At 63.3% G+C, this 19,148-nt stretch overlaps 3 protein-coding genes across 6 annotated transcripts in view; 2 read left to right on the forward strand and 1 right to left on the reverse strand.

Moving 5' to 3' along the window:
- SH3GL1 (SH3 domain containing GRB2 like 1, endophilin A2) overlaps positions 1 to 3,379 on the forward strand; it is a 38,266-nt gene extending 34,887 nt beyond the window's left edge. For both annotated transcript variants that reach the window (XM_090028037.1, XM_090028038.1), the window contains one exon: positions 558 to 3,379. In XM_090028037.1, the coding sequence (XP_089884163.1) occupies positions 558 to 754 (197 nt within the window). In that variant the 3' untranslated portion in view covers positions 755 to 3,379. The remainder of the gene's footprint in view (positions 1 to 557) is intronic.
- Positions 3,380 to 3,821: 442 nt separating this feature from the next.
- MPND (MPN domain containing) lies at positions 3,822 to 9,085 on the reverse strand. The gene is made up of 13 exons (XM_090028033.1): positions 8,962 to 9,085; positions 8,588 to 8,832; positions 8,251 to 8,481; positions 7,532 to 7,730; positions 7,305 to 7,389; positions 7,008 to 7,104; positions 6,786 to 6,858; positions 6,579 to 6,655; positions 6,006 to 6,174; positions 5,704 to 5,774; positions 5,144 to 5,233; positions 4,801 to 4,893; positions 3,822 to 4,298 (listed from the first exon to the last, which is right to left on the reverse strand). The coding sequence occupies exons 1-13, from the start codon at positions 8,966 to 8,968 to the stop codon at positions 4,212 to 4,214; spliced, it is 1,524 nt and encodes a 507-aa protein (XP_089884159.1). The 5' UTR covers positions 8,969 to 9,085; the 3' UTR covers positions 3,822 to 4,211.
- Positions 9,086 to 9,730: 645 nt separating this feature from the next.
- Positions 9,731 to 18,797, forward strand: STAP2 (signal transducing adaptor family member 2). 3 transcript variants are annotated; one of them, XM_090028036.1, is made up of 13 exons: positions 9,731 to 11,686; positions 12,409 to 12,480; positions 13,021 to 13,149; positions 13,278 to 13,334; positions 13,821 to 13,972; positions 14,482 to 14,613; positions 14,793 to 14,862; positions 15,118 to 15,220; positions 15,552 to 15,644; positions 16,056 to 16,193; positions 16,413 to 16,448; positions 17,480 to 17,593; positions 17,799 to 18,797. In XM_090028036.1, exons 3-13 carry the CDS (start codon positions 13,051 to 13,053, stop codon positions 17,855 to 17,857), a joined length of 1,053 nt encoding a protein of 350 aa, XP_089884162.1. In that variant the 5' UTR covers positions 9,731 to 11,686; positions 12,409 to 12,480; positions 13,021 to 13,050; the 3' UTR covers positions 17,858 to 18,797. The 3 variants fall into 3 exon arrangements, with proteins under 3 accessions (XP_089884162.1, XP_089884160.1, XP_089884161.1); XM_090028034.1 differs by having other exon boundaries at positions 9,731 to 10,286; XM_090028035.1 differs by having other exon boundaries at positions 9,731 to 10,286; positions 16,059 to 16,193.
- The last annotated feature ends 351 nt before the right edge of the window (positions 18,798 to 19,148 follow it).

Raw genomic sequence — 19,148 nt, forward strand, 5'->3', positions numbered from 1 at the left:
GGAAACAGCCTTGTTTTTATTGCATTTTTCTGCCTGCAGCTAACTTTCACTTGGCTGGAGTCTAGCTACCTTTTTTTATTAACTGGATGGAGTTGAGAGAGCAACCAGCAGGGCTGGATTAGGGGGGTGTGGTGGGGGCTGAGTTTTGAGGAAAGCCATAAAACAGATGCCTGGAGCAGGAGGGCAGAGAAGCCAGCAAGCTGGTGGGGACGGTCCGTAGGCTGTAGAGTGGCTTGAACACTCATCAGGGAGTTGTTGTAATAGACTGAAAAGGCAAACCTGGGGCAGTGCACTCGGCCAGGCTCTTAAAACCAGAGCTGTACAGGAAGAGACTATTCTGCCTGGCAGGAAATGGACCTGCTGGGCTGGCATTGCCCTGGGATCTCGCCTCTGCCATGGACCACCAGTCAGAGCTCCCACCCTCTGCCCAGTAGAGGAGGATTGCAAGGAGAGCGGTGGTGACCAGGGGGCCCTGGGAAAGGCTGTTTGAAGTGTCTGGGTCCACATGAGCTGCCATGATCCAGGTGCCAGCCTCATTCTGCCCTGTCTCCCCCCAGCTCACCTGGACCAGCCCTGCTGCAAGGCACTCTATGACTTTGAACCCGAAAACGACGGCGAGCTAGGCTTCAAGGAGGGCGACATCATCACGCTGACCAACCAGATCGATGAAAACTGGTACGAGGGCATGATCAACGGTCAATCCGGGTTCTTCCCGCTCAACTATGTGGAAGTGCTGGTTCCGCTACCTCAGTGAAACTGCCTCCCCCCTTTCCCTCCCGCCCCCCCATGTCATGCACCGCCAGGGAGAGGGGCACCGGGCTCCATCCGCATCTCGACACTAGTCCTCTTCCGGGGCGGGGGCATGAGAGCACGGTAGAGCCAACTTGGTGTCAGGTGATGAGCAGGGAACAAGCCACAAGGGCTGGGTGGCCCCCTCTGAACTGCTCTTCTGGTGCTTCAGCTCAGTACTTTAAGCCCTGCCAGGTTTGTCCTTGTCACTCCTGTCTGCAGGGGAGAGAGGGGCCTGCACTCTGCCCACAGATGAACGTGGGAGGGGGTAGACTGTGTTGGCGCAGGGCGGGGGACCAGCAGGGTGTTGGCACCTCCGGTCTGCCATGGGAGAGGGTTTGGCCACCAGCCCCGCACTGTGAAGGAGGCTGGCAAAGTAGCAAGGACTTGCAGTACCAGCTGCAGCTTGGGTCGAGCAGGCTCCTGTTGAACACTACCAGCAAACGAGTTCCTGGGGAGGGGGCAGAGGTCAGGCACTGTTTATGTGCCCAAGGTTCATGTCTGTTCCAGCACTGTGGGACACACTTCCTTCATGCTGCTGGGCAGGGGAATGGCTTCCTTCCATCTTCTGCTGCCCCCTTCCTGGACAAGGAAAGAGCCCCACGGAAGGAGGGATCAGAGAGACGCTATGAAGCAGCATGAAAACACTAAGCCGCTCCGAGGTTACTTCCCCTTCACGTTTGTGCCAGGCCTCTGTGCCCCTCTCCATGCCCTCCTCCTCTGTGGCCAGCATCTGACCATAATCTCTTCCTGAGCTGCTTTATGCTCATGCCCTGAAACTCTGTGGCTCTTTCAGGTGGGTAGAGTTGAATTGGTTCCTCTGGGAAGGTCTCTACCACCGGATCTGGCACTGTCTTTGGCATGGGATCATCCCCATGTAGCTGAGGCCAACCATAGCTAAGGCGCCATCCGACGAGCGGGTTGCGCTGAAGTAGCTGTTTAGACCGTGCACCACTGACCTGTCCAGGATGCCCTCGTCTCCCTCCCTGTGTCACTTCACATTCAGACGTTCTCCTTGCCCACTTATGAAGCTCTGGAAATCTCCATGCAGCCCAGCCAGAGCTCACCCTGGGCTCCTCTGGAGCTGTTTGGCGGTCTCCAGTCTAATCCTTATGTGCCTTTCCCAGCTCTTTTGAGCATCAGGAACTCCTTGTCCTTCAGAGAGCCCCTAGGTGCAATGCAAGAAGCCGCCTACTTGCTAGGTTCATAGGCCTCTAAACTGGTCCTGTTTCTTCGTTTCTTGTGTGTGAAGGTTGCGTGGGACAAGGACCTCTCTCCTCTTGTGTCACGTGTTTAGTAGTGGTCCTTTTCCCTTTTGCTTCCCTGCCTGGTGCCACCAGCTCTAGTCCAATGCGGAGAGAGCCGGGTCATGGTGGCAGAAGCCAGTGCTCCTGGCCCCAAGAACTGACCACGTACAGAATGAGGTGGTTCCACCAGGGTCTGGAGCTGGGAGCAGCCTCCTGCCCTTCCCTATCTAAGGTGCTCCTCTCTGGGCACCCATCCTGTTGCTGGCAATAGGATAAATTCAACCCCTGAGGGTCATCCATAGCTCCTATAGCTGACCTGCTTCTCCAAAGTGCCTGGAAGCCAGGAGAGGCTCTGGACAGGGGATCCTATCTCACCAGCAGAGGTGGAAGTTCAGCTGCTCTGGCATTGACTGCACTCTTTTTCCACCCCCCCTTGCAGGGAGGGACTGGACTTGCCTGCGTGGGTAGAGCTGAGTCCTAAATCCCATCCTGCAGAACACAGCCCTTCCTTTCCTTGAGCCCATTTGCTGTGAGGGAGCCAAAGCAAGGTGGCTCTCCCTGCTGCTGACGCAGCCGGGGTGGTGCAGTGACCTTGAAAGCCATGCTGTGCCCAGCCTGGGCTTCCCCTCCTGTCTACTGTGCCTAGCACAGGATCGGCACCACCTGGGCTGTCCCAGCAGCTGCTCCAGCTCACCACCACCCGGGCCTTGCTTCAGCACCTGTGTATTTATTTTCGTGGCAGTCCTCCCTGCCAGGCCGAGGCACCAGCCTGTATTTGCGCACGTGGCTCGTGCCTGGGTGCTTCCTGCCCCTATCTGCTCAGTCTCTTGTTACGTATACACCAAGAACCTTTTTAACACTTTTAACCGTGCATGTGTATGTTTATTCTTCCCATCGATCGCTGTCACCGCCATGACTCACAGCTGGGGCTGGGGCCAGAGCAGGCTCATGCTTCCAGTCACAGGCTCCCTGCCCCTACAGCCCTTCGTGCCCCTGGGGCCTGATCCTGCTCTCAGGGAGGCAGTGGGGACAGGACCCAGCCCCCTCTAGATGGTTGGAGGGAGGGAACTCTGTCCTGCCTGTTCCTCGCAGCAGAGCTGTCGCACACACTGACACTGATGCGGAGGTCAGGACTCCTCCCTCTCCCAACCCAGTGGCCTGGCCCCGGTGCATCTCTGAGCTCTGGCGTAGGCTCACTTGGGTTGAGTGAGTCTGTGTTTAGTCAGGACAATTTATTAGGTCTCTTTTTGTAATGGCATTTCCTTGTTTTAAGGGGAAAGGTCACAACTCTGGACTTGTAATCGCTCAATAAAAGTATTAAATGGGGTTTTCTTCTTTCTAAAGCATTTGCCCTCTTCTTGAGCAGCGGGGAGGGGCCTTGCAGCCAGGGCATGGGGAGGGGGCAGTCACCTGCTTAGCAGGGAGGGCAGTGGGGAGTGTGCAGGGGTGCCTCCTGCCTCCTCGTCACTCAGCTGTAGCAGTTGGCAGGAGCTGAGGCTTAGGGGAGCAAGGCAGACCCTGCAATTGAGGACAGGGAAGGTGGGCAAGCACCCTTGGCACTGATGGTGTCACCTTCCAGCAGATGCATCCTTGGGTGACGGAGGCTGCAGACACCAGCACCAAGAAAGTGCCTGCAGGGAGGCTCCACTCCTGGGACATGGGCAGAGATGGAGCAATTTGTTTGCTTGGCTGAGAGGCCATGTGCTGTGGCTGCAGATGGAGTAGGGACTGGCCCCAGCCACGTGCCCTTTGGCCCTGCCCACAGAACAGCCGTCACACCAGGGCACTAGATTGCTTCTCTTTAATCAACTACCACGTCCACAATAACTTACAGCCAGAGAGAGGCTCCTCCGCAACCCGCCCTGCTACACTACCAGCACTGCCAAGGCACCAGAGCAGCTGTCCACATGCACCCTGGCACTGGGCTGCGTGCTGGGCAGGCACCGGCCCCTTTGGGAAAAGCAGCCAGGGCTTTAGTGAGGGTCTCTCCCCTCCATGCCCTCAGTCACCAGCAGGGCCTGGACCTGGGCTTTCCACTAACAAGCTTCCTAATGAGTCACTCAGGCTCTGATGAGCTACATCCCCCATGCAGGGGCTGCTGTACTGCTTGCTCAGGGCATCAGGCCAGGTTCCACATAAGTGAAGGCACCAGTCTGCCATCAGCTCCTGCCTGGCTCAGCCGCTGTGCTGGAGGAGGCTGTAGATCTGCTCCAGGACATGGGCAAAGCCCTGGTCCTTGGGGGTCCGGGAGGCGAGGGAGCCCTGTGGCAGAAACACGCCTTTGCTGAGCTCCCAGCCCCAGCCCTGGGGGGTTTTATCCAGGGCTGGCAGCAATAAAAGTAGAACTGCAGGCACCAGATTTCCACCTTGCTATCAGTCCTCAGGTGCTAACCTTCAGGGATGTATGGGTGTGGACTGGAGGAAGGTCTATACCTAGGGCCCAGCATAAACCAATGGCCTCCACGGTTTGCTCAGGGATGATCATACCTTGAGCAGGGGGTAGGACTAGATGTGACCTCCTGAGGTCCCTTCCAGTCCAACTTTCCCATGTGCTACCTACAAGTTGCATGGGCTACTTCAGACCATGCAGAGAGCCTGGCTGTGTTAAAGAAACCCAGGTCCTGCTAGCCTAAGAGATGCTGATGCTTTACCATGGCCGCAGCTATCCTATCTTGCAGCAGGTCTACGAAACCAGGTGGAAGAGACTCATCTGAGCCTCGTCCCTGGCAGGCTGCAGCCCCTGTGCAGCAGCCCACACTCTTACCTTTAGTTTGTCCAGATAGGTCTGGTCCTGGCTCCACAGGTCCTGGAACTTCACCAGGTCGGGGGCCCCTTTGTAGAACTCCACCAGCAGCATCTGCAGCAGCCAAGGGGGGATGCTTGTCCTTGAGCCATCTTTCTCCCACCAAGCCCAAGCCCGAAACCCCTACACCCCAGTTGCTGGAGTATGGGGAGGCATAGGCCAGAGGAACTGGGAGGGTGGGGCAGAGGCACTGTCTTAATCCCAAGTCAGCCTCAGGACTCCCCAACCTTGCTGGTCCCTTTGCTGGGGGCACAGAAGCTGTTCCTTCACCAACCTGTCCCTCCCCCGGTAGCATGGGACTCACCATCTCCTGTAGGACGTCATTGGTCAGGAACCCATCCTGCACATAGGTGACCTCCACCTCCATGGGGATGCCGTAGTCATTGGGCCGTTGCTAAATGACGGGAGAGAGGAGGAAGTGAGCCGTTCCCATCTGGGGTGTCAGTGTGAAGCTGGGAGCTGGGCTCTCTGGTTTCAGTGTGACACCATGGCTAAGAGTGAAGGGCACCGCGGGGCAATCGCACTGGGGAACCTGCGGGGCTTCCCTGGGTCACTTGCATCCAAGCATCAGCAAAAAGCTTTTGTGTGGCTGTGTCCCTGCTGGGCTCATCCCAGGGTGAGGAGGGAACAGACAGCTCCCCCCAGCACAGGGTCTGCCAGCCCCACCACAGCCTCCACCTGTGCTCTACTCCGTGGGAGCCAGTTCATGGCAATGCCTTGGCCCTTGGAGCTGGAGGAGGCTGCCCTGACTCCTCCAAGGGCACCAGCCCGGGCTATGGTGGGTCCCCCAGGGAGGGGCCTAGAGCCAACAGGAGGACCCCAGGGCCAGTTCAGCCTTCATGGCCATGGTCTCTGGGCACTTACCTCAGGAGGTGGCATAACCCAGAAAGGTGAGATCTTAGACTCCGCACCTGGGTTGCTATGATAGTATGGGCCTGCAGGGAGAGCAGAAGGATGTGGAGGGGAAGGGTCTAACCAGCCTGGCGTTTGGGGCATGAACTCCAGCTCCCTGCTCAGGGAGGTGCTTCTAACTGCAGCAAGCAGGCTCCACTTGCTTTCCCTGCAGCCAGGGGCCCTGGCCCACAGGCTGGTTTCCAGGGGTGAAGGGTTCATGCCCTGCCCCAGCGGGTCTCTGAGCCCCAGCCGTATCTGTGCCCAGCCCTTACCACAGATAAGTGCCAGGCAGGGCTGGAAGCTGTTGTTGCTGCCCTGCAGCTTGAGTTGGTAGTCCATCTGGGCATCGATGTCCTGCAGCGAGGGCAGGGCGTGGCTGAAGGGGTGGCTGTGGTACCAGCCCACCAGCGAAAGCCCGCGCAGGAAGAGGTTCTGGCAGATCTGAGGGCAGGCACCGAGAAGAGGGAGAGGCCATTACAGGGGCCCCAGGTCCTCTCGGCTCAGCTGCTCAGGACCAGGACCTGGCTGGGCGGCGCCGACCCCACAGCACTGGCAGTGCTGGGCTTATGAGACGGCCACGGCCTCTGCCAGCAGCACCAAGCTGCTCCCGCTGAGCCCAGGCTCAGGAATGACACTGCTACCACAGGGCACACCCTCCACCCCTGCCTCCAACCAGCCTGGGGACAGCTGTGGAGTCCCAGCCTAACATCTCAGCTGCGCTGGAGCTGCTGGCAGCACCGTGGTCAATGTGGCACAGTACTAGGGTTGCAATCCAGACCCAGGGCTCCTGCGTCCCCAGGCTGCAGAGGGCACAGGGCAAGGCAGCCCCCACATCCCGTGGTTACCTCCTCCTCCACGGCTGCTGCCGAGTCAGTGTCCCCGAGGCGCGTCCGGCATGGGAAGGCGCGCAACACTGTTAGCACTGCAAGGAGACACAGCGGCTCAGCTCCGCTAGGCTTCCAGGGCAGAGCCAGGGGGTAGCAGCCCCCAGCCACCACAGGGCTGGAGCCGCTAATTGCCCATGAGGTGCCCCTAGCCCAGCCGGTACCTACGCTGGGTATTGGTGTCCCACCGGCCACCCAGGTAGCCGACCACCTCGCTCCGTGTCAGGTGGCTGTGGAAGTCCTAGGACAGAAGCAGGACAGCATCAAACCAAGGCAGCCCCTCTCCTCCTCCCATCCAAACCAGGCTGACCCTGCCCCCCCAGCGGAGCTACCCCCATCTGACATGTCTCCCCAAGACAGCTGGGCCTGGGCACAGTCCCTGGCACGTACCAGCAGCAGCAGCACGTTGCTGGAGATGGCCACGTTGAATGGCTGGAACTTGTTGATGGCCGTGAAGGACGTCACCTCCACCAGCGTGTGGGGGTTCCTGGAACGCAGCGCAGACCCGTTGGCCGCTGCCCCAAAACATCACCCCCATCCCGGGGCTCAAGCTCCAGGGGCGCCAGCACAGGCGTGGTGGGCAGCACCTCCTGTGCCAGGGGCGCTGGAGCAGGGAGGCAGAGGCAGGACTCAGCCAGGAGGGTGTGGGGACAGCTCTGCTCTGCTCCCAGGGGCAGGGGGCTGTACCTAGCCGAGTCCCGGGTGCCCAGTGTACAGTAGCGGACGGGGGTGCGGGTCTTGGCCTCCAGCCTCTTCCCCTGCGGCCCGTTCTCTGGAAGGACAAAGAGGTTGGTGCCTACTCCCTGCAGTGCCAGGGTCCCCACCGCTGGGCCAGGAGGGGGGACGTCGGCCTCTGCGCCAGGGCACCAGTATCTGCTCCAACCCTGCAGGCCCCCTCCACTAGCTCCACATACCGGGCAGCAGGGCGCTGCGGGGACTTAACCCCACGCTGCCCACGCTCTGCTGCTCCACCAGGCCCTTGCTCGGCTGCTTCTTGCTCTTCTCCTCCAGCCTCTTGCCCAGCGCTGGCTCTGCCAGGGGGGCCTTCCCTTCCCTGGTGTCCTCCTCCTCCTCCTCGGCCAGCTCCTCCTCCTCCCCTTCGCTCACCAGGCTCTGCAGGGCAGGGAGGGAAAGAGAAGCAGGGACCGGCCTGATGCCAGGCCTCTGCCTGGGGGGCGCAGGGGCACCAACCCACCAGCACCCTCTGCAGACCAGGTCACGGCATGGCACAGGTGAAACCCTGTGCCAGGAGCTGGATCTCAGGGCCATGCGGGGAAACTGAATCACATTTGTGAGTACAGGGCTGGCCTCTCAAGAACCAGGCACCTGCCAAAGTGTTGCTGGGGACAGACCAGGGCCAGCCGGCAAGGGAGCCCCCGGCCTGAAGCTGCCGGCAAGAGGAGTCCAGGCTCCAGCTCTGGGGGTGGCCGAGCCCCTGCTGCCTGGGGGCCGCGGGCAAGGGACGGCGTCTCTCTCGATGGGCGGCGCAGGGCTCCGAGCAGGGCAGAGCCCAGAGATCCAAGTGGGAGCCCTGCCGCGCTGCAGGTCCTGGTGGTCACCGCTCCAGGGAGCCAGGCCAACGGGCACAAGCCCCATGCGGCTTGCAGCACCGGCCGCGGCCTGCCCCGCTCACCTCCTCGGCCGCAGGTGCGTTGGGCTGGTGCTTCCTGAGCCAGGCGGCCTTGTACTGGTCCAGCTTCTGCCCCTTGTACTTGACGGAGGCCCAGCCGCAGCCCGACTTCTTGGCCGGGTTCACCAGCTTCTTGCAGTAGGTGGCCCAGGCGCTGGGCGAGTTGAACACCTGCCCCGTCTCCTGCCACGTGATCTTCCCGTCGGGCAGCAGGTCCCCCAGGAACTTCTTCCCCTGGCGGCGGGGAGGGAAGCGGCTCCGTGGCAGGGCGGGGCGGGGCGGGGCGGGGACCCGCCCCCCCGCGGCCCGTGGGGTGCCGCCCGCGGCGGGGCGCCCTCACCAGGTAGTAGATGGACAGCAGCGCCGCGCCGGGCTCGATGAGGCCGTCCTTGAGCAGCACGCGCAGGGTGATGCCGCGGCGCGTCAGGAGGCACCCGCGCCCGCCGCCCGCCGCCTTGCCCGCCCCGTCCGGCCCCGGCCCCGGCCCCGGTCCCGGCTCCGGCTCCGCGTCGTCCAGCCCGGCCTCCAGCTCCTCCTCGTCCTCCTCCAGGCACTCGTCCCCGCCGGGCGACGCCGTGTCCAGGCCTGCCCGGGGGCGCGACACGCCTCAGCGCCCGCCGCGCCCCTCCCGCCGCCCGGCGCCCCCTGGCGGCTGCCCGCCGCCGCTGCCCCCACCCCGCCCGGGCCGCCGCGGGTTCGAGCCCGGCCCGGTACCTGCCATGGCCGCGCCGGCCCCTCGCTCCTCCCCCGGCCGGCACGTGACGGGGCGGCCGCCTTGGCCCCGCCCCGCCCCGCCCGTGTTCCACCGCGCCGTGCCTCAGTTTCCCCACGCCGCGGGCGCGCTGACGGGGAGCGCCACCCCGGCACCCCCGTGCCCTGCGGGCAGGATCGGGCCCGCTCTTGTCCCGGAGCAGCGGGGGGCCGCCCTGCTGGCTGCACCCACGGGGCAGAGCGCGCCGGGCCCGGCCCTCGAGGCCTCCCGCCGGCGGCAGGCGGCTGGCGGCGGGGCCGGGTGCCAGGAGGCGAGGCGCGGCCCGCGCCCTGGCCTTGGCGCGGCTCCGGCTCGCGGCCCCGCCGAGTTCCTCGTTCCTGGCGGGAGCCGCCCCGTGCGGGGTGCCCCCGCCACCGGCCCCGGCCGCACGCGCGTGGCGTTCAGCGGGCGGAGGGGTCAGGGAGTAAAGTGCAAGGCAGCTGGCCCGGCGGAGCTGGAGCCAGGGAGCGTCCCCAAATGCCAGCCCCCGCCGGCCGGGGCAGGGGTCCTGCAGCCTCTGGGACCAGCTGGCCCTGGGTCTTGCGCTGGCCGGGGACCGCCTGCTCTTCCGGGCCGGCGCGGCTGCCTTGTGGTGAAGCCGGGGCCAGGCCGCCCTGGCTCCTTTGCTCCCCCGTGCGCCCCGCTTTCCCTGCCAGCTCCCGCGGCCTGTCTTGAGAGCGTACAGCACCGTGCACTGCCCGGGAGCAGCGACACTGGCCCGGGCGCCGCAGGAGCAGTTGGTGCTAGCCCTGCGGGTGCCCTGGGGGCTGTGGCGAACCCCCCAGCTGGAAGGAACCGCTGGCACCGGGGCTGGCACGGATGCAGCTGCCAGGGCACTGCAGGACAGACGGCCCCTGCCCTGCGGCCCTCAGAGGCGGGCCTGGCTCCTGTCCCGGCCAAAACTGAACGCAGCGGGGGCCGTGCTCAGTAAATTGAGCATGGGGAGACCTTGGCCCTCCCCGGAGGAAGGGGGCCCAGGGGGTAGGAGGGGGAGCACCCCAGCGCTGGGGGAGGCGACACCCGCCTGCCCCGGGGTGGAGGGTGGAGGCAGGGAGTTGTTTGTGCTCCCTGGCCCTCACCTGGGCCCAATCAGGTGAGCGATGGGAGGGCCTGGTGCATTTATGCGTCGCTTCCTGGTCCTGGGCTCTGTGGATCTGCCCTGTGCCCTGTTTACACACTGGGCACCATGGCCCAGCCGCTGCGGGTGCCACGGACCTTAAAGCCCAAGCAGAGCTTGCCCCCGCACTACTACGAGAGCTTCCTGGAGAAGAAGGGACCCCGCGACAAGGTAGGGCTGTCCCTGCCGGGGCTGGCAATGCTTTGGCTGTAGACCTGGTGTCTCCCTGAGCACCCCCATGTCATGCCCTCTGCTTGCATGGCGAGACCCCCGAAGCGCGTGCCAGGGCTGGGAGCAGCCAGAGCCCAGGCCCCCCCCTCCTCCCGGGCGCTGGCCCCGAGCCTGCAGCGTATTGGGCCAGACCTACCCAGGGCTGAATTTGCCTCTCCACGGGGCACGAATCCACCCCTGGAGGTGCTTGCTGTGAGGCACACACAGCCCCTGCCCGGGACTCGGTGCCCCCCTGGTTGGGATGGCTTGCTGGGGCCTCCCTGTCCTCGCAGCTCGATCTTGCTTCCCAGGTTTGTTTAGAGGAAGTTGCTCGGGCTCGGCTTGCAAAGGGCTCGTGGGGCTGGGCGGGCACTGACCGGACCCAGCTTGTGCTTGTCCCCAGTCTGCTGCCCCTGGTCTGTTCAGCTGGGTATGAAAGCATCTGCCCACCCCTGTCCCTTTATCTGGGTCAGGTTAAATCCACAGTGAGACCGCTGCACGTTGCCCAGGTCTTCACGCTCCTTCAGCCCATGTTCGACCGGAGAGATCCCTGTGGGCTGTGCTGCCCCGGCGGGGGCCTGGGGTCCCTTCCCCATGTACCTCGAAGGCCAACGTCCCTGGTGCCCTCAATGCCCTGCTTTGCCCGACTCCCCGCTCTCTTGGGGTCTCCCCGATGCGCTCCGAGATCCCCGGGTCGGGGCTTGATGCAGTTGGGCCCTGGTCTGACAGCCCTGGAGATGGAAATGCTCTGGGTAAACAGGGGAACGCGGTGCCCATAAAGGCACCTGTGTGTTGGCCCGGGCTAGGCGGTGTCCCTAACCCTGCTCTGGCTGGCTGGTGGGGTGGGGGTGGTGCTCTGTGCCTGGCTGGGGGTCCGAGATTCCCCTGCAGGTGTCTGGGGGAAGCAGGCTGGGGCTTGAATAAAAATGAGGTTTCTGTTTGCCTTCACCCCTAGGCGTGAGCCCTGCCAGGCAGGGGCCATGGCTGTGCCTGGGGGAGATGGGAGCAAAAGGGAGGTGTCTGTGTGTCCCCGGAGGGCTGGGGTGGGCAGCTCCTGCCCAGGGCCCCTGTTAATTGCATGCTAATTATGCAGAGCTTATACACAGCATCCCCCTCCTGCCCCCTTGCATCTCCCAGGGGCTGGCAGAGGGGTGAGGCAGCTTTAGCTCCATCTTGCAGATGGGAAAACTCAGGCCCAAGGCAGGTAGTGACTTGCCCAGGGCACACATCAAACCAGTGGCAGCATCTAGCTGAGACCTCGCGTTTCCCTCTCCCCCCGCCCTCCAGATAGTCAGACCAGGGTGTCAGACTCGTGCGTGTCCAGGACACTGGAGAAGCGCAGCATCCGCTTGGGTGTGTTGGTACGTGCGATGCCCCAGGGCATGTGACCGGCTCCTGGAGGATTCAGCCCCAGAACAAGCATGGTGTTCGTATGCATGCAGCCAGGCAGGGGGCAGCTGTCATGGCATGGTCATGCCATCTTAGAGCCCAAGTCTACATGCTCCTGGCGTGAGGGAGCTGGGTGCCCAGCGGTGCAAGGGGCAGTGCGGCAGGGCCTGTATTTTGGGTCACAACATTCAGCTGTTGCCAGCAGGCCAAGAACAATTAAACCCTTCATTCCTCCCCCCCATCCCCTCCCCGCACGTGCCCGTGGCTGGGCTATGATAGCTGCCCCACCTCCCCGTGGGGCTCAGAGCTGCCTCCGTCTGGGAGCTGCTGCATGGAGCCAGGGAACCAGCCCCTCCCGGTGTCTCAGTCCCAGGGGGCACAGCAGGCCTCATCCCACTGCTCCTGCCCCTGAGCTCCCACCTGGAGATGGTGCCAGCACAGTAGCCCCCAGAGAGACCCAGGTGCCCCCAGGCAGGAGTGGGGGTAGCAGAAAGCAGGGCTGGGCCAGGGGCAGGAGGTGGAGGACGACACCTCTCTTCCGCAGATGCCCTGGAGACCCGGGGCTGCGGGCCAACCCTGAGCAAGAGCCCATGGGCCAGGAGCACATCTAAGGAGCCATTTTCCATGCCGGTGGGCTGGGTGACTGCCGGGGGGCTCGGTACCAGGCTCTCACACCCCTGTGCTTTGCCGTCAGGTCTACAAGCGGTACTGGACCGGGCTACGGGGGCGCACGCTGCACTTCTACCACAATGCTCGGGATGCACAGGTAAGTGGGAGCCGGGCACCCCCAACAACGGCCCCCGCGCCCAAGCTGGGGAAGCCGCTGATGGGGAACAAGCGGAAGGGACCGGTTCTGCTGGGGACACAGAGCTGAGGGCTCTCAGCACCTCTCTGGATTGGCTCCATGTTCCTCTGGTGTCTCCAGCCCAGTCCTGGGAGGGTCCCTCACACGGGGGCTAGGGTTTGCCCATGGAAAGCAGCTGAGTCTTGGAGGATGTGCACCCCTTCGGTCTCAAAAATAGTCCCAGTCCATAGGCTGGAGTTGGGGGTTGCTCCCTCCATGGACAAGAGGCCCGTTGACCCCTCAGCCTCGTGGCTGGGAAGACAGCAAGGGGACTGCTCCGTGCCGGTGGCAGGGGTGTGGCATTGGCCTGAGACCCCACACACTTGTCAGCCCTGTCCTGGGCTGGATGGGAATCCAGCACCAAGGTGGGGGCATCGCTCCCACCCTGTCCTAGGGGCACCAGGCAGGCAGCTCCTCCAGGGCTGGTGCCTGGGCCTCACTGGAGCCATGCTTCCTTTGCAGCCCGTGGAGAAGATAGACCTGGATGGCTTCATGTCCCTGACAGATGCTGGTGCCCAGAGCAGCTCCTGGGGTGGTGAGGAGAGCCTGGGGCTCAGCCTGAAGCTGCTGGGCCAGGAGGTGAAGCTGAAGGTGCGTCTCCTCCTGCCGCTGCCCTGTGCAGCCCCCACAGCTGCCCTGTCCTGGCTGGGCAAGGCCAGACCCGAGGTATGTGGCTGGTGCTTGCTGGCTCTGTCCTCAGAGATGTGGTTGTTTTTCAGGCTGAGAACCTGGAGTCCCGGGAGATGTGGAAAGGATTCATCCTTACCATCATGGAGGTAGGGCCCCAGGCACCCCCTGCCAGGTGTGGCGGCCCCATGGTCGTGCCGGATCCAGCCTCATGTGCCCTTCTGCTGGCAGAGCCCATGCCCTTTGCACAGCCCCTCTATGCATGCATGCATGCTCTTTGCACACCTGCTGCATGCCCCTCCCTTCACCCCCTCTGCAGCCACACACTCCATGCACACGTGCCCACATGCCCAGCCAACATGCGTGTTATCCAGCTTGGCCTCTCTCCACCCTGGATGCCTCTGAGCCCCATGAAACCTGCTCTTTGCAGAGAGCTTGACCCCTGGGAGGCAGCTGCCCCCTGGCACCTAGAGCCCTGCCCTCCTGGCTGGCTGAGCAGGAACAGGATATGGCAGCCCTGGGCACCTCCTGAGACTGATCCAGGGGTGGCAGAGAGAGTGGGTGTCAAGCATGGGGCCATCAGGGGCTTTGGCTGCATTGGGAGGGACTTGGAGCATGTTGTCTCTGCCCTGCAGATGAAGGTGCCCTCTAACCTGACCTTGCTGCCTGGGCACCTATACATGATGTCTGAAGCCCTTGCCAAGGAGCAGGAGCGACAGGCTCAGCTTAGCCATTATGAGAGCACCACCCTGTGCAGCCTGGGTCCCATGGAGCAGGAGATGCCGGAGTAAGTGTGCTGCGGTGGGGGTTGCTGTGGGCTGGGGGGTCTGCATCTGTGGCCGTGCAGGCCCTGCATTGCCCATATGAGGGATGGAGAGCCCTGCCAGTGCCACGGCCCATGTAGGCCAGCACCACAGAAGCCATCGTCTCTTGCTGACGTGGGGGGCCGTGGGGGCTGTAGCCTGCAGATCCCCGACACCTCATGGCAGGGCTGCGGTAGAGAACCAGCACCAGGCTGGGAGCCCTGGGCTAGCAGGGGTCTGTGCCAGCCCTCCAGGGCTGGTTCCTGTGGCCAGCTGTGCACCAGGCTGTGACATGCCTGGTCCCACGTGTGACCACTACTGTGTCTAGCCCCGACACCCAGATGCCCAGTCTCTGCAGCCAAACTGGAGCTGGAATTCAGCACAAGTCCAGAGCAGGGCTCGAACCCACATCCCTGAAGCCACCAGCTCCCGTTGTGCCCCGTGTGCCCCCCAGGCACTTAATGGGTTGTCTCCTTTGCCCCACATTTGCCAGGTGCTTTTTCAAGGTGTCCCGGACGGAGGCCCAGGTCCTGCTGGAGAAGAACCAGGACTGCGGCAACCTGCTGCTGCGCCCGGGGGGCGACGGGAAAAGCATCTCGGTGACCACACGTCAGATACTGAACGGGTGAGGGTGTGGGCCTCATGCAGGGGAGGGGGACTGCCCTGGGTGGGGAGCGTGGGGCTGAGATTCCCTCCTCCCAGGGTGACTGGGCCTGAGCATGTTGGGGGCTGGGGCAGGATGCTGGTGACCCTGGGGCAGTGACACTGAGTTGTGGAGCCTGCTCACCTGTGCACTGTCTCTAGCACGCCGCTCATCAAGCACTACAGAGTGAACTGCCTGGACCAAGACTACATCCTCGACGTGGAGCAGCCGGTGAGTGTGGCACGGGGAACAACAGGGTGAAGGGGGCTGTTTCCCTGCCTTGTGCGGGATAGGGGCAGGGTGCCAGCCTTGGCAAACCAACCTCTTCCAATGCACAGAGCTGGGGAGCAGGGCCCCCGACCCACTTTGTGGGGTAGGACCTGGCTCCTTTTACCCCTGAGACCCAGGCCCCAAGCATCCGGGTTGCAGGAGAATCCCTTCTGCGCATTCTGGTGACGGGCTCTCTCCTCTTGCCCACCCCGCCAGTACCACTGCTCCTCGCTGACCGACGTGGTGAATTACTTTGTCTCCAACACCAAGAACACGCTGGTGCCCCTGTGCCTGGACCAGGATTACTCCAAGGAGTTAGGTGGGTTTGCACATGTGTGTGCCCCCTCGGCCCTGCCCACGTGTCGTGTGGCTCAAGGGCAGGCCCTCTCCCCCTGCTCTCAGACCTAGAACAGGGCAAAACCCTGCCGCTTTGGGACCAGGCTCTCTGTGATTTGGGGTGAAACCGCCTGATCCTCCCTGGGAAACCAGTGAAGGTTCAGCTCCTTTCCTCAGTTTGGAAATCAGCCCAGATCTCGAGGGAGAGGCCTGGCTACGCTGCGCGGTGGGGGCAGGGGCTGGTCCAGATGCTTGTCCTGCTGTCTGGCACGATGCCCTCATCTCGGCCCTCCTGTCTCTTGTCTGCTCTGCAGAGTTCGTGGACACCGACAAGGAGAATGGGGAGAGTGTCTGGACAGCGCCTCGGCCCCCCATCCCGCGTGGCGCCCATGCCCCAGCTCGCAGAGGTGACCACAACACCAGCACTCGTGCAGCTCAGGGCCTCGGTGCCCCCTGGGCGTGGAGCCGCGCAGGCCGCTTGGCTCTCTTCCCTCCTACATTGGCCTGGCTGCTGCTGCCAGCTGGGAAGCCAGTGCTGCGAGCTTCTCTGCAGCAGTGCCCCACTGGCTGTCGGCACTATTGGCGGGTGCATTTGTGTCCTCTCTGCCTGTCGCACACTTTGTCAGACCTGGCATGAGCTGTGCTGGGTCTAGCTCACCTCTGCACATATGCTTCCTGCACGCCACTTGCACTCTCCAAACACCTGTGCACTGGGCTGAGCCCGATCCCTCCCGCCAGCCACGCAGCAGGTCCCCCTCCCTATTACACATTGTATTCCCCTAAATGGTGCTAACTTTGTGCCCTCCCTGCTCCCCCAGCAGGTGTGAAAGGAGGCACAGTGATGCCCCCCCAGTTCAAGAACCCTGTGGCAAAGCCTCTGCCTCCTGTCCCAGCCCCAGACTCGGTGTACGAAGATGAAGACGAAGACGAAGACGAGACCTACGTAAATGACAAAGGTTAGACGGGATCTCAGCCCTCGGCGTGGTGAGGTGCTGTCCTGGGGGTGTCTTGGGCCTGGGCTGGTGGTGCCTCTCTCAACCCCCGTGAGCTACCAGGGCAAGTGATTTTTGTTCCTGGATGGGGCCACGTACCAGCGTGTGGGGTACGGGGAGGAGGTTGGGGCTAGTGTCGGTTCTGTTCACCCCCCACCCAGTTCAGACTATTGTCTTCTCCAGAAGTGGCCGAGATCAAACAGATGAAGGCATCAAGGGGTGAGTGAGCCAGGCACCCTGCCTGACTGCGTGGCGGGGAGGGGGTGCCACCCACGTGGACATGCTCACAGCTGTGCCTAACCCACTGCCACATCACACCCCCAGCCCAGGGGTCAGCCTGCCACAGGCCCAAGGCTGCCCTTGGCTCTGGCTTCAGAGGCAAGGGTGCACCCAAGCACCCTTTCGGTGAAGGTGGAGCCCAGCACTGCAGCCGCTGCATGGGGGCTGGAGAAGGCACCTGGGCCTATGCAAGTGTCCTCTAGGAGCTGCCCCCAGCCGGGCAGAGCTCAGGGTGGGAGGAGGGAAGCCCCCTGGTCATGCCTTGGGGCAGGGGGCTGCTGATGAGAGAGGAGAGGAGCATCCCCCTACAGAGGGATCACGGGGGCTGCCAGACACGGGGAGGGGAGACCACAGGGGGCTTGGTGCCCCCCGACTCCTCCAGGCCACTGAGTCTGACCCCGGGGTGGTTGGCCCCAGGTTGTGCTTGGCCCCTCTGCCCCAAGCGCTGGGGGTAGCAGTGGGGGGCACTGGGCAGTGCTGCTGCAGCCAGTCTCCCCCCTTTTGTTCCTGCACATTGGACACACAGGCAGGCAGGCGCCATAAGGGAGATCTGGGAAGGGGGCAGCTCGGACAAAGACCCCCCTGCCCAGGCCAGCAGCCCCCCCCAGGCCAGGTACAGCTCTCCCTCAGTGAGTTGGACCTGCCTCACTCCCTCCCCAGGCTCTCCCACCCCTTCACCCACCCCAGCTCCAGCCTGGGGCCCCTCTCCTGCCCCACAGCCTCCTTCCTCTGCCCCCTCCAGACCCAGGACCAGGCCAGCTGAGGGGGCAGGTGGGGGAACAGCACACTGGGAGCAGCTGGGAGGGATGGGCAGGAGCTGAGGACAAGGGGGAGCCATGCTGGACCCCTGTGGTGAGGACCCCGGCATCCCAGACCCCCGTGAGACTAGGCGAAACGGAGGCACGGAGCAGGGCAGTGGCTCTTGCGGCAGGTGGGTGTGCCCCTCTGACCCCTGCCCTCTCCCTTCCCAGATGGCAGAAGGTCCTGGGCACCAATTCCCAGCAAGCCCAGCGTCGCTCCCAAACCGTGGAAGGACAGCAGCAGCTTCCCCCACCCGGGTGCAGTGCCCATTGGCCCCTCCATAGGTGAGAGCCTCTGGGCTGAGGGGGACCCATCTGGGGCCAGCAGCTGTCCTAGGGCTTGCAGCCTGGGGGCCAGGGCACCTGGGTTCTCATCTCTTCTCTGGGGGGGGGGCGGGGGGCTAGGAGCCAGGACGTGGGGCGGGGAGCTGAGGCTGGTACCCAGGGAAGGGCACAGACACCCCGTCCTGCAGCACCTCCTCTCTTGCAGACATGTCGGAGGAGCTGAGGCTGAAGCTGCAGAAGCGACTTGCCACCCTCCAAGACTGAGACGCTATGGCGACTTCTGCTGCCAGCCCAACCCCCCCACAGTCCCCAGGCCCCTCAGCCCTTCTCCCCGGCTGCCCCTGCCCCTCATTGGGATGCTTCGAGGGCAAAGCCGCCCCATCTGCTGCTTCATGCATCACAGTTGAGACTTAAGCCTGGCATGCTGTATGTGGGGTCTGGCAGCTGGCACCCCTCCCTTGAACTCAGTGTGTGTGTACGTGCCCTGGGCCTGTCAGGGCTAGCAGGTGCCAGGGAGAGGGCAAATGCTGCATTCCCCCTCCCCCTGCCAACCTATCCTTGGTGGGCTCTGACTAGCCCCAGCCCTGGGTGTGGGTGTCCCTCACTGGGGTTACCCCCATTCCCTTTTTCAGCAGCCAGGGCAGGGGTGGAGGCAGGGCAGAGACTGGGCTGGGGATCATTTGCCTGGGCCCAGGTCTTTGCATGTTGAGTTTCAGCCCATTGCAGAGCTGTCCCTGCCCTGTTTTGCATAATGTCGAAGAACAAGGGCAGCACTGTTGTGTGAGTGCAGGAGGGGCATGGGGCTGGGGCAGCAGATGGATGGGGAGGAGGGGGAACCCCGACCCTGGGAGCAGAAAGTCTTTAGATGGTGTGAGACCCCAGGAGGGTTGGGGGAGCCCAGGACTGGGGCTGCACACCAGGAGCAAAGGGACCACAGGCTCCTGCCAGCCAGGATTTGGCTGCCTGGGTTTTGAGCACTCAGGGAGGAGCAGGGATGCTGCAGCTAGACCCCAGCCTCCTGCCTGGTCCCTATATTGCCTTCGATGGGCCCAGCTGCTGCCCGAGCAAGGAAAGCAGTGAGTGATGCCAGCTGAGGGTCAGGCCCATGACGCCCAGGGCCAGCTGGGCACCTACCCTGGGGCTGAGGCTCACTGAGACCAGCCCCTTCGCATGCATTGCTAATAAATGCACCGTTTGGCCTCTCTGCCTGGAATCACTGCCAGCCCTGACCGCTCACGGCTGGGCCAGGGACTGGGTACCCAGGTCTCGCCTCTTAGAAGAGTTTGGGATGTGAGGGCTCAGAGGAATGTACTGCGGGGGGTAAGGAGCTGATTGATTGATTTTTGGCAGGGGTTGACAACAGCCGCGTGTCCCAGCAGGACAATGCACATCGGGCCCTTCGTGCTCCACGGAGGTGCTTGAGGGTGTGGGGCTGGCCTGTTCCCCCTCCCCTCCCCTCTGGACTTGCGGGGGTCCTTGCACCCATCTGGAGGGAGAACAGGAGGACACACAGGTGTTATACACCGGTGTAAACTAATGAAAAGCAGGAGCAGCT

The sequence above is a fragment of the Crocodylus siamensis genome, chromosome 14 (assembly GCF_052110815.1).
Source record: "Crocodylus siamensis isolate JL-2025a chromosome 14, ASM5211081v1, whole genome shotgun sequence".
NCBI lineage: Eukaryota > Metazoa > Chordata > Crocodylia > Crocodylidae > Crocodylus > Crocodylus siamensis.

Coding starts and splice junctions, on each gene's coding strand:
- MPND (XM_090028033.1), bottom strand. Junction 5,234..5,703: donor GGGTTATGCCACCTCCTGAG/GTAAGTGCCCAG, acceptor CCCGTCATTTAG/CAACGGCCCAATGACTACGG. Junction 4,894..5,143: donor ATGACGTCCTACAGGAGATG/GTGAGTCCCATG, acceptor TGGCTGCTGCAG/ATGCTGCTGGTGGAGTTCTA.
- STAP2 (XM_090028034.1), top strand. CDS start 10,185: ATGGCCCAGCCGCTGCGGGTGCCACGGACCTTAAAGCCCAAGCAGAGC. Junction 12,481..13,020: donor ACAATGCTCGGGATGCACAG/GTAAGTGGGAGC, acceptor CTTCCTTTGCAG/CCCGTGGAGAAGATAGACCT. Junction 13,150..13,277: donor GCCAGGAGGTGAAGCTGAAG/GTGCGTCTCCTC, acceptor GTTGTTTTTCAG/GCTGAGAACCTGGAGTCCCG.